At 52.1% G+C, this 12,109-nt stretch overlaps 1 protein-coding gene across 2 annotated transcripts in view; it reads left to right on the forward strand.

The window, feature by feature from the left end:
- CNOT1 (CCR4-NOT transcription complex subunit 1) overlaps nt 1-12,109 on the forward strand; it is a 133,317-nt gene that overhangs the window by 47,264 nt on the left and 73,944 nt on the right. For both annotated transcript variants that reach the window (XM_083167882.1, XM_083167883.1), the window contains exons 9-20: nt 1,918-2,044; nt 2,117-2,227; nt 2,313-2,483; nt 2,562-2,689; nt 2,771-3,011; nt 3,092-3,211; nt 3,292-3,414; nt 3,494-3,645; nt 3,721-3,871; nt 3,967-4,168; nt 4,262-4,387; nt 4,467-4,591. In XM_083167882.1, coding sequence (XP_083024008.1) covers nt 1,918-2,044; nt 2,117-2,227; nt 2,313-2,483; nt 2,562-2,689; nt 2,771-3,011; nt 3,092-3,211; nt 3,292-3,414; nt 3,494-3,645; nt 3,721-3,871; nt 3,967-4,168; nt 4,262-4,387; nt 4,467-4,591 — 1,777 coding nt within the window. The remainder of the gene's footprint in view (nt 1-1,917; nt 2,045-2,116; nt 2,228-2,312; nt 2,484-2,561; nt 2,690-2,770; nt 3,012-3,091; nt 3,212-3,291; nt 3,415-3,493; nt 3,646-3,720; nt 3,872-3,966; nt 4,169-4,261; nt 4,388-4,466; nt 4,592-12,109) is intronic.

The raw sequence follows: 12,109 nt of genomic DNA on the forward strand, positions 1-12,109 counted from the left end.
TTTTGTTTCATGCTGACTGGGCTGAGCTCCTAATCAGTCTCACCTTCACCTCTATTCTGCAGGCCTGCCACCTTGTCGGGTCGTTAGACTTTTGTGCGGTTCTACCGGTTTGATACCTTTGTGGCTCCAGCATCTCCGTTTGGCTGCTCGGTGTTAAGTGGTTCTCAGCGCTGTCCTGCTGTGTTGGGAACTCTAGGATGTCCCTGCTGTGACACCTAGTGGATGAAGGAGAAAACGGATTTTGTACTTACCGTAAATCCTTTTCTCAGAGTCCTCAGGTGTCCCTGGACGCTGTTACCTTTGCTAGAAAAAAAGGGGGTTAACAGACACCTAGGTGTCTGTTTGGGGCGCCTGTGTGAGCGGTTGGGCCTGCAGCAATCAAAAAGCAGGGATTGTCAGTCCCTATATAGCAATAAACAATTGGAGGGGGGGAGATTGCGCAGAATTGATGACAGAATAAGGATTGGTATAAAAATAACAATGTCAATTTATTTGTACATACAATACTTTAAAATAAGGTGCAGTTGCCTGGGGGGGGGGGGGGGGGGGTTAAAAATGTAAAAATGGGAAATGGAAAAATTGAAAAAGCTGCGTCCAGTACTGGGTTTTATCACCTTGTTTTCTAGCCAGTGGAGAAGGACAATGTGGACAGTGGAATAGTCCTCGTAGCACTGGGACTGGAATCCCTTTACAGAGTGTCCTCCAAATCTGAACTGAGATGGTATATGTCCTTGATTTGGATTCTCTGAGGTATAGGGTTCCACTTTAAACCATAGGTCAGTACCTTAGATAGGTGGCGTTCCTTCAAAGGTGGGTACTCCAATTGCGTTGGTTGGTGGATATATGTCCCGGTCTAGTTCTCCTTTGCTGGAAAAAGTGATGCAGTTTTTCTTTTGCCAAGGTGATGTCTGGACTGGCAGCAAGAATGAGGGGGGGGGGGGGGTGGCTGGGTAGCCTGGCCAACGCGTTTCACTGCTTAGGAGCAGCTTTTTCAAGGTAGCTTTAGCAGGCTCCCAACATGACCATCTCCAGCTGCCAGTCCAGACATCACCTTGGCAAAAGAAAAACTGCATCACTTTTTCCAGCAAAGGAGAACTAGACCGGGACATATATCCACCAACCAACACAATTGGAGTACCCACCTGTGAAGGAACGCCACCTATCTAAGGTACTGACCTATGGTTTAAAGTGGAACCCTATACCTCAGAGAATCCAAATCAAGGACATATACCATCTCAGTTCAGATTTGGAGGACACTCTGTAAAGGGATTCCAGTCCCAGTGCTACGAGGACTATTCCACTGTCCACATTGTCCTTCTCCACTGGCTAGAAAACAAGGTGATAACACACAGTACTGGACGCAGCTTTTTCAATTTCCCATTTTTAACCCCCCCCCCCCCCAGGCAACTGCACCTTATTTTAAAGTATTGTATGTACAAATAAATTGACATTGTTATTTTTATACCAATCCTTATTCTGTCATCAATTCTGTGCAATCTCCCCCCCTCCAATTGTTTAACGCTGTTACCTTTGTTTTGGTTAGGTCCCGACCTTGAAGTTTTCTTCCTGCTAGGGTTCCCTATGACTGTTGGAACTTCCTTGTGTCTTACTGTGTGGTTGTATGTTTCTCATTGTTTCTTCACGTTCCAATTTGTATTAGTTTGATTGTTGAAAGCTGTTCGTTTAACCTCCTACTGAAGTGTTCTTTCTCTTCCAGCTCCCTCCGGGCACAATCCTTATGACTGCCTGGGAGGGTAAGTAGAGGGGCAGGAGCGGGCCACACAATTATATTTAAAGTGCCCATGCTCTCTGTAGTAGCCTTTCTATTCCCTACTGTAACTCCAGTGACACCTGTAGGCTCGGCTAAAAGGATTTACTGTAAATACAAATTCCCTGTTTTCTCTTCCCTGGTTACAGCGTGGAAGAATGCCGCAACATCATCGTCCAGTTTGGCGTCCGCGAAGTGACTGCTGTGCAGGTTGCTCGTGTGCTGGGGATGATGGCACGCACTCACACTGGGCTGACAGATGGCATCTCCTTACAGGTGAGTGTAGCGTCCTAGTGGTCAGATCCGGTAATGCTTGTGCTGCCGCTGACCTGTACTTTCTGTCTCCAGTCCATCTCCTCCCCTGGCAGCGGAATCTGGAGTGACGGGAAAGACAAGAATGATGGCGTACAGGCCCACACCTGGAACGTGGAGGTCTTCATAGATGTCGTGAAAGAGCTGGTGAGTTTCCCCCACTCCGTCTTATGTAACGTAGTAGGGCTGGAGATGGCACTGTGGATGGTGGTAATGCATTCTCTCTGTACAGAATCCCACCTTGAACTTCAAGGAGGTGACCTATGAACTGGACAATCCAGTGTTCCTCATCCGTGACAGTAAGGGGCTTCACACTGTGGTTTATGGTGTGCAGCGAGGACTTGGTATGGACGTGTTCCCAGTAGATCTGATATACCGGCCTTGGAAACATGCGGAGGGCCAGGTAACATCTGACATGGGCAGTGGGCGACTCGTCTCACCATGTTGTGGTATCAGTAATACATTGTGTCTCCTTCTCCAGCTCTCCTTCATCCAGTATTCCCTGATGAATCCAGATATCTTCTGCTTTGCGGACTACCCCTGTCACGCTGTGGCCACGGACATACTGAAGGCTCCCCCCGAGGATGACAATCGGGAGATAGCGACATGGTAAGTCTCGCTTTCTGTTGCTTATCAGTCAAGACATGGTACCACGGCTCGTTCTAACACCATCCTGTGCATCGCCTGCAGGAAAAGCCTGGATCTGATAGAGTCCCTACTTCGGCTGGCTGAGGTGGGGCAGTATGAGCAGGTCAAACAACTCTTCAGCTATCCCATCAAGCACTGTCCAGACATGCTGGTGCTTGCCTTACTCCAGATAAACACCTCCTGGCACACCCTGCGGCACGAGCTAATTTCCACACTCATGCCCATATTCCTTGGCAACCACCCCAACTCTGCCATCATTTTGCACTATGCATGGCATGGCCAGGTGAGTGCTCGCACCCTCCTTCCTGTGGCTGGCTATAGGTGGCCGACTATGCCCGTGTGCTGACCTCGCTCTCCCTCTAGGGCCAGTCTCCCTCCATCCGCCAGCTGATCATGCATGCCATGGCAGAGTGGTACATGCGGGGTGAGCAGTATGACCAGGCTCGGCTCTCCCGTATACTTGATGTGGCCCAGGACTTGAAGGTAGGGACTGATATATACTTTATGGAGGGTGTCATGGGGTCTGTGTGGGATCAGGAAAACATTCCCTATGTCCTCCGCAGGCCTTGTCAATGCTGCTGAATGGTACTCCTTTTGCCTTTGTTATTGACCTTGCTGCACTCGCCTCCCGACGGGAATACCTCAAATTGGACAAGTGGCTGACTGATAAAATCCGGGAGCACGGGGTAATGCCGCCTTTACGTTGGCCCAATCTGATAACCCTTACCACTGTGTTCACAGCTGAAGGTTCCTTCTTGTTCTCAGGAACCTTTTGTCCAGGCCTGCATGACGTTCCTCAAACGGCGCTGTCCTTCCATACTGGGTGGCCTAGCTCCAGAGAAAGATCAGCCGAAGAGCGCCCAGCTACCACCGGAAACACTGGCCACCATGCTGGCATGTCTCCAGGCCTGTGCCGGGTAGGTCCCTCTCTGTAGGGTGTGGGCTGTTGTAATCTCTGTGCCAAGGCCTGACCCTTTCCTCCATGTCTATAGGAGTGTTTCCCAGGAGCTGTCTGAAACCATTCTTACTATGGTGGCCAACTGCAGCAATGTGGTGAATAAGGCCCGGCAGCCACCCCCTGGGGTAATGCCGAAAGGCCGTCCTCCCAGCACCAGTAGCTTGGATGCAATTTCCCCGGTACAGGTAAGTACCTCTGTATACAGAAAGCTGTGGTGACTCGTGGTCATGATATCAAATTAATGCTGCTTACCTTTCTACCCTTGTCTGACATTCTCCAGATTGACCCCATCGCCGCCATGGCCTCTCTTAACCTTGCTACTACTTCCGCCCCTCACACACAGAGCCTTCCAGCTTTCCCTCCCAACCTGGGCTCTGCTTTCAGCACCCCACAGTCACCAGCAAAAGCATTTCCACCGCTCACCACTCCAAACCAATCCACTGCGTTCAGTGGCCTCGGAGGTCTGTCATCCCAGCTACCAGGTAATGTCCCCCCCCCCTCTGCACCTAGTGCCAGGGTTGTTACTAACGGCTCCTTATGTTTACTCGTATGTCTTCTACTGTGTCCCGGTGCAGGTGGTCTAGGGACGGGCAGTCTGGGTGGCATGGGCACGGGAGGCCTGGGGCTTCCTGCGGTGAACAGTGATCCATTTGGACAAAGGAAACTCAGCACTTCTGGTCTCCAGCCCACATTCCAGCAGAGTGAGTTACCATCCTATTCCCTACCCGTACCCACAAGCTTTCATGGTGTCTTACTGAGCTCTGCTCTGTCTCCTTCCAGCCGATCTGTCTCAGGTGTGGCCGGAAGCTAACCAGCACTTTACTAAGGAGATAGATGATGAGGCAAACAGCTACTTTCAGAGGATCTACAACCAGCCGCCACACCCCACCATGTCTGTGGATGAGGTAAGCACTGGTCTAAAGCATGGATGGGGAACTTTCGGCCCTACAGCTGTTAAACGGCATGGTACTTGTGTAGTTTCACTGCGGCACTGGGATCGCATCACATGCGATTTGCGTGCGGTGGTACTTGTGTAGTTTCACAGCGGCACTTCCCACAGATCGCATGCGATTTAGCACATCCCCACTTTCTCCTTCAAGAGACATCAGGGTCCACAGCTTTACAGTGGGGAGTGGGAGAGAGCACCAGCACCCTCGAGGTTAAACTTGAACTGCCTCCCAGGCAGCCGGGCTCCTCCCCTCCTCTGCCCCGCCTCCAGGCCAGGAAGCTCAGTTTTTTCAGGTGCTGGCAGGAGCCAGATGCACCCACTAGAGGGGCTGCTGGTTTTTTATTATTTTACGCTGACCACTGTCAGTGACAGAGCAGCACACTGGGGGTCTGTAAAGACCCCTGTGCTGCAGGCTCCATCACCCGGGTCCGGAGCTGCATCGCCACTCACAGGTGGGGACCTGCAGCGGCCCTCGGGCACTGGGAAGCTACAACTGACCCTGGGGACCTTCTTCTAAAGGTAACGCCCTCCCCGCTGGGAGCGCGTGCGAATTGCGCTTGCTAGGCACACATAGCGGCTGTGGCTAGCAAGCGGTCGGCCGGTTGCCGCCCGTCTTGCTGGACCACCAGGGTAACTTGTTTGTGGCAGCAACGCATGGTATGCGGGGACGCCCGGCGCGCTCCGGATCCCTGCCATTTTACCGGCGCTGCGTGAGGACTCAATCCCTGGTACCCATTTGCTAGCAGGGGGAGAAGGGTCCCCCCACATCAGCCTTTCCACCTGGGGGCCTCTCCACTTTCACTGCCGGGCACCTGGGCAGTCTCCCCTGTACCTCTCCTCAAAAACAAAAGTCAGGTTACAGGCAGAGTTCATGCCCCAGTCAGCTATTGCTGCTGCTAGCTCGGTGCAAAGTTGCAACTTTGTATGTGTACATTAACACTATCACTGTCTGTCAGAAGTATACGGTGTTAGCTGTACCATATAGGCTAAAGCGCAACGGAATCTGCTGCACTATATAAGAAACTGCAAATAAATAAATAAATATAGGCTACCTGTCTATTTCACTGCAATGTATACAAGCTTCCTGTGTACTGTATATAGTTTTAACACTCTTACTGCCTGTCAGAAGTATACTGTGTTGGCAGTAACATATAGGCCGCCGGTCTGTCACTGCATTGTATGACTGTTTGTCAGACGTACGCTGTTAGCTGTACCATATAGGCTGCCTGCCTATGTCATTGCAATATATACACAGTACAAGCTAACTGTGTGCTGCGTATAGCTTTCACTCTCTCTCCTTGTCAGAGGTATGCTGTATTAACAGTACCATATAAGCTAAATATCTACGTCACTAGTACAAGCAATATTTGCCTAGTACTGTACATGCCTAGAACAGAGGTATGCTATGTTATCTGCACCATATAGGCTGCCTGCCTATATCATTGCAATATATGCTTAGTACAAGCTTACTGGGTACTTTGCATAGCTTTCACCAGTGTTACCTGCACCATATAGTCATCCCGCCTATTTAATGGCATTCTTTGTCTTGTATGCTTGCTGTATATTGTGTACTGTATTAACACTATCCCTGCTTGTCAAAAGTATGTTGGGTTAACTGTGCCTTGAGCTGCCGGTTCACAGTGCAACAATACTGAAATGTCTTCAGTGGTACCAGTCTCTGGGGCTCTGGCGCTGATGTCTTGTACATCCTATGCTGCTAGCCTAGGCCCCCATGGCTGAGTAAAGCTTATACGCAAGCTGCAACAATGCGTGGGCAAAGCCCACAGCTACATCATCCTCCTCAGGAGACTGCTTGGTCCTAGTTCTTTACTCCGTTGACTGTGCAGCTGGTAGACAAAGCCTACACCACACCTGCAGCCTTGGACCAGCATCATCCTCAGAGTGGAACCCCCTTGGGTGGGTGCTTACCTGTCCATCCTTAAAGGTGGTGTAGCCCACCGCACAGGAGAAGCGTTCTGTACATGCAGGTTGAGGATACCCCAGTCGTCAAGACTCCTCTGTCAGCAGAGACAGAAATGAGGACATCTAGGATTAGGATTGTCTAGAGGAGGACGTCGACGACTGTATTGTCCATTGGGGGCCTGTGATAAGGTGAAGCCAGTTCCTCTTCTTGAGGTGCCGGCCTTTGTCTCAGCTGTCTAAGTCCTTGCCCAAAAAGACCCCGCTGAGCCACCTACACCTTTGGGAAATTCCCTAGGTGTACTCTGGGTTTATTCTGTAAACCCGTAAACCTCACAAGTCATCCGTTGGGAGATACCTAAGTGGAAGTTTAGCTTGCTATAAGCGGTTTCCATTCCTTTTACCCCCTTCGCCAGGAGGACAGAGTCCCCTGGGAGACTGTCCCTAAGGTGGACGCACTCCTGCCCCAGGCATCTGTTTGGGTGGCTACGGCCTTAGTTGCGTGAGCAACTCCTCTCGCGGCAGACACTGCATAAGGGGTGTCTAAGGAAACCGTGCTGCCTTCTATTGAGCATCAGGGGACACTTTACCAGGGGGTTGGTGGCTCTGGAAATTACGCCACCCACCTCCAGAGTGTCACCTTCGGCATGGCTGCACACACATACTGATGTCTGCGCTCTTGGAAGGCCCAAACGCAAAAACCCTTTGAGGGTTCCTTCTTATTCGGGCCAGAGCCATTGGCTATTGTTTAGCAGCGGATATCCCTTCTGGGGGATTGCCATCTGCTCTACAGTCCAGTATCAGCCATCTCTTCTCCCCCTGGCGGGTGTCTGTGCATGCCTGCATGTGGGGGCCCTGCGGTTTGTGGTGTCGGCCTTCGCATTGGCAGAATAGGCTGTTCCATTTCCGCCCTTTAAAGGGGAGGATTCTCTCCAGGGGGTTGGGACCCTACCACAATATCCGGCCCCAGAAGTTCACCTGCTTTCCAACAGTGCCTCTATCCCTTTCTGGGTGGTCTCGAGAGGGAACCTCACTGCTGGGATGGCCTTTCGGGATCCACCAGTGGGGACACCCCTTGCCACGGAGGCTAACATCAGTGTTTGGTGGGAGATCACTTGTCAGAAGTCGTTCAAGGGTATCTGGACTACTCTGGAGGACCAGCTCTCCATCATAGTCCTCGATCTGAGGACAGTCTTCCGGGCTCTCCGTCTGGCGGAACCCTGACTTAGGGGTCGCCTGGTGCGGGTTCAGTTGGACATTGTGACAATGGTGGCTTATGTTAACCACTAGGGGGCACTCGCTGTCAGCCTGCTATGGCGGAAGCATTTTGCATCTTTCAGAGACGATCCTTGCTCTTTCAGCGATCTTTATCCCAGGAGTCCTGAATTGGGTGGCGGTCTTCCTCGGCCGTCAGACCCTGGAGGCCGACGACTTGACCCTCCATCGGGAGGTGTTTCAGATGCTGGTACAATGGTGGTTCCTAACCGAGGTGGCCTTGATGGCCTCTCGCCATACCCACAAACCACCACTGTGCGGGGCCAGGTCTTGCGACCCAAAGGGAAGCTTGCCCGGTAGACACCCTGTCCGCTCCATGGCTGTCCACATTGGCACCTTTCCGCCACTTTTCCTCTTATTCCTGACCTCCCACTTAGCGCAGGGGTCAGTGTTTTAAAAACATGGCGGTAGTGCAGGTTTTTCAAACTGGTGCCATATTGGGAGCATGGAGCAGAGAAGGGGCGGAGCTACCGCGTGGTACGCTCCCGGCATCTCCCCAGCGTGACTGAGAGCAGCGGCGGCCATCTTTTTAGTGCGCACCGCTGCGGACACGCTGAGGGACTCCTTTTTCAGCTGAGACAGTCACGGACTCAAGCACAGCCGCTTTCTCCCGGTGTCCAGACCTGCATTAGCTTCCCCAAGCCCTGCATCCAGACAGTGGGGTTAGAGCTGGGTGTATGTAAATATGGGGCTATAGCGCTTTCTGGTATATACCATAGCGTAGTTGTTGGCCTCTGGCAGCTTCTCCTCCTGATACTGTCTCTCCTGTCCAGTCTCTTCCTTCTGGCTTCTAACTGTACTATCCTTGGTGTGTGTGTACAGTTTATTAACCTGTTGATTGCTGCATATATATATTCATATATTGTGTATAGCTTAATCACTTGTAAAATGGCAGGAGGCAGCTCAAAGAAGTGTTGCAAAAAATGTAATGCTAGACTTACACAGTCTGCTGAGGGTGGTCTGGTGTGTGAAAAATGCACCCCTGAACCCACCCTTTCCACTTCCCAGCAGCCCTCCCCTGCATGGGCTTTACAGCTCTGAGGTGATGTTACGCCTGTCCTCTGAAATCTCTGATGCACAGAAGGATAGAGAATCCTCTAGATCACAGCAGCGAGAATTAACCTTAGATGTGGAGGGTTTAACCAAGGCCTTGGCCCCAGAGCCTGTACGGCCCTCTGCCCATGATGCGCAGCCCCCAGTGTTGAAGAGACTGCTCACACAGGTCTTAGACACTGACACTGATGATGATATAACTGACCTTGAGGAAGGGGAATATACTGCCCCTGAGGTGGATGTGCAACAAGATTTGCCGCCACAACAACCGGAACTGGTTGCGCAGGGTTTAGATGACCTTATTGATATGGTCAAACTGGCATTAGATGTGGAAGAAGCTGCATCTGCCCCCAGTCGCCCCTCCCTGTTTGGTAAAAAGCCAAAACAGGCGGCTTCTTTTCCTCCTGCAGAAGAGTTAGATGACCACGTGCTTCAGGCCTGGAAAAACCCAGATAAAAAATTCCAGATTTCTCGGAGACTCCTGTCTTCTCACCCCTTAGCGGCCGCAGGCAGAAAGCTGGTGGAAACTCCACCTGTAGTTGACCCTTCATCACGCGTCTTTCCAAAAAGACTGTCCTCCCAGTACCGGGGGCCACCACTCTTATGGACGCTTCAGATCGTAAGCTTGAACTTACGCTTAAATCTATTTACACTGCGGCAGGGGTAGTTCAGCGTCCGGCTCAGGTAGGATGCTGGGTCAATAAGGCCATTGGGGTTTGGGCCTCCCAGTTGGCTCTTCAACTGAAACATGGAGGTGAGGTGGATGTCCTGGTGCAATTAGCAGAACATATTTCTGAGGCATCATCCTATATGGTGGAAGCCTCCAATGAGGTTTGCATCTTAGGTGCTCGCATATCTGCTTTGTCCATATCGGCACGCCGATCATAAGTGGATATCACAAGCCACTGGTGGGAAATCCACATTTCTCCCTTCCACGGCCCCTCCTCCTACTCATAGGACCTTTCAGGGAACATCCTTTCGGCCCCAGGCAAATTTCAGTGGTCGCTCTACAGGAGGCGCTGCCTCTCAGAGAGGCTCCAGAGGTCGTGGCAGAGGTGCTGCCTCTTCCACCCAAGAGGCCAAGGCCTCCACCAAGCCCGCCGCATGATGGGCTTCAGGCCCACCTGGGGGATCCCAAGGTGGGAGCGCGTCTTCAAGGCTTCAAGCATGTTTGGTTGCGGTCTTGCCAGGACGCTTGGGTGCGAGATCTTGTAGCATTCGGCTACAAGATACATTTCCAAAGACCACCCCCACACCGGTTTTTCAAAACCGGTTTGCCAGTTTCAGTAGAAAAGAGCCTGCTACTAACTGCGGCCATCCAGAAGTTGGTCTCGGCATGGGTGGTCATCCCGGTCCCAGTAGACTAAAGGACCTTGGGGTTCTACTCCAGCCTCTTTCTGGTCCCCAAGTCAGACGGATCGGCACGTCCCATTCTGAACTTCAAGGATCTCAATCCTTACCTTCAACCGGTCAAGTTCAGGATGGAGTCCCTGCAATCGGTGATCGTGGGGTTGGAGGAGGGCGAGTTCTTTGTGTCATTTGACATCAAGGACACCTACCTCCATATCCCTATTTGGCCTTCCTTCGGTTCACAGTCCACAGCCAACATTGGCAGTTTCAGGCCCTTCCTTTTGGCCTCTCCTCAGAACTCCGGGTCTTCACCAAGGTCATGGCGGTGATCGAGATTCTGCGGAACCAGGGAGTGACGGTCATACCGTACCTGGATGATCTTCTGCTGAAGGCCCCATCCAGGGAGGTCCTCCTGGACATTATAGCCTTGACTCAGAGTACTCTAATTCGCCATGGATGGATACTCAATTTTCAGAAGTCCAAGCTCCAGCTGTCTCAACAGTTACAGTTCCTGGGGTTGGTCCTGGATACCACACTTCTGAGGGTGTTCCTCTCAGAGGACAAGATACAGTCCCTCCAGGCTTTGATCCGCTCGGTCCTTCTGACCAGACAGTTGTCGGTCCTCACATGTACCAGGCTTCTGGGGAAGATGGTCGCCTCCTATGAGGCTCTCCAATACGGTCGCTTCAGATCGAGACCCTTCCAGCATTGCCTTCTACGTCAGTGGTCCGGCTCTCACCTGCACCTTCACCACAGGATTCAGTTGTCAGTGCAGGCACGGCACTCTCTCCTGTGGTGGCTGAACCCAGCAAACCTCAGGGAAGGAAAGAGGTTCGCCATTTGGAACTGGATACTGCTCACCACAGACGCAAGTCTTCGCGGGTGGGGAGCAGTCATTCAGGACCATCAGTTCCAGGGCCGTTGGACTCAACAGGAGGCCCTGCTCTCCATCAATATCTTGGAGCTCAGAGCAGTCTACAATGCTCTCCTCCTGCAGGGCCTTCATCTCCTGCAGGGTCAAGCCATCAGAGTGCAGTCGGACAACACCACTGCGGTGGCCTACATCAACAAGCAGGCAGGCACGCGCAGTCGCGCTGCTATGAAGGAGGTGAGTTGAATCCTGCTGTGGGCTCAAGATCACGCCCTGGCCATCTCCGCCATATTCATTCCTGGTGTAGAAAATTGGGAGGCCGACTTCTTAAGTCGGCAGGACGTACACCAAGGAGAATGGTGTCTCAATCCCCAGGTTTTCCAGCAGCTGGTCCACTGGTGGTGTCCCCAGGCAGATCTCATGGTGTCTCGCCACAACTACCAGCTACCCCGGTTCTTCGCCCGCACGAGGGATCCTCAAGCGGTGGGAGTGGATGCACTGGTGTCCCCTTGGCCATTCCACTTTGTGTACATTTTCCCTCCGTTTCCACTAATACCTCGGGTGCTGCAGAGAATCCGGAGGGAGGGGATCACTGTCCTCCTGATAGCTCCGGACTGGCCGCGCAGGTCATGGTACACCAGCCTCACATCTCTCCTGATAGACAAGCCTTGGCTCCTGCCTCTTCAGGAAGATCTGCTCAGCCAAGGGCTTCGTCTTTCCCGACTTAAGTCGGCTTCATTTGACGGCGTGGCTGCTGAAAGGTCCATCCTGAGACAGGCAGGTATCCCGCGGGCGGTGATGCCTACCATGATGAAGGCCAGGAAAGATGTCACCTCCATGCATTACCACCGCATCTGGAGGGCTTATGTAGTTTGGTGCGAGAGTCATGGTGTGTCTACCACTCTTTTTAAAAAGGCCAGGCTTCTCCTTTTCCTGCAGGGTTGCGTCTTTCCACCTTGACGGTACAGGTATCGGCGTTGTCTATCTTTTTTCAAAAGAAATTGG

The sequence above is a fragment of the Crinia signifera genome, unplaced genomic scaffold (genome assembly GCF_055691185.1).
Source record: "Crinia signifera unplaced genomic scaffold, ASM5569118v1 HAP2_SCAFFOLD_100, whole genome shotgun sequence".
Lineage (NCBI taxonomy): Eukaryota > Metazoa > Chordata > Amphibia > Anura > Myobatrachidae > Crinia > Crinia signifera.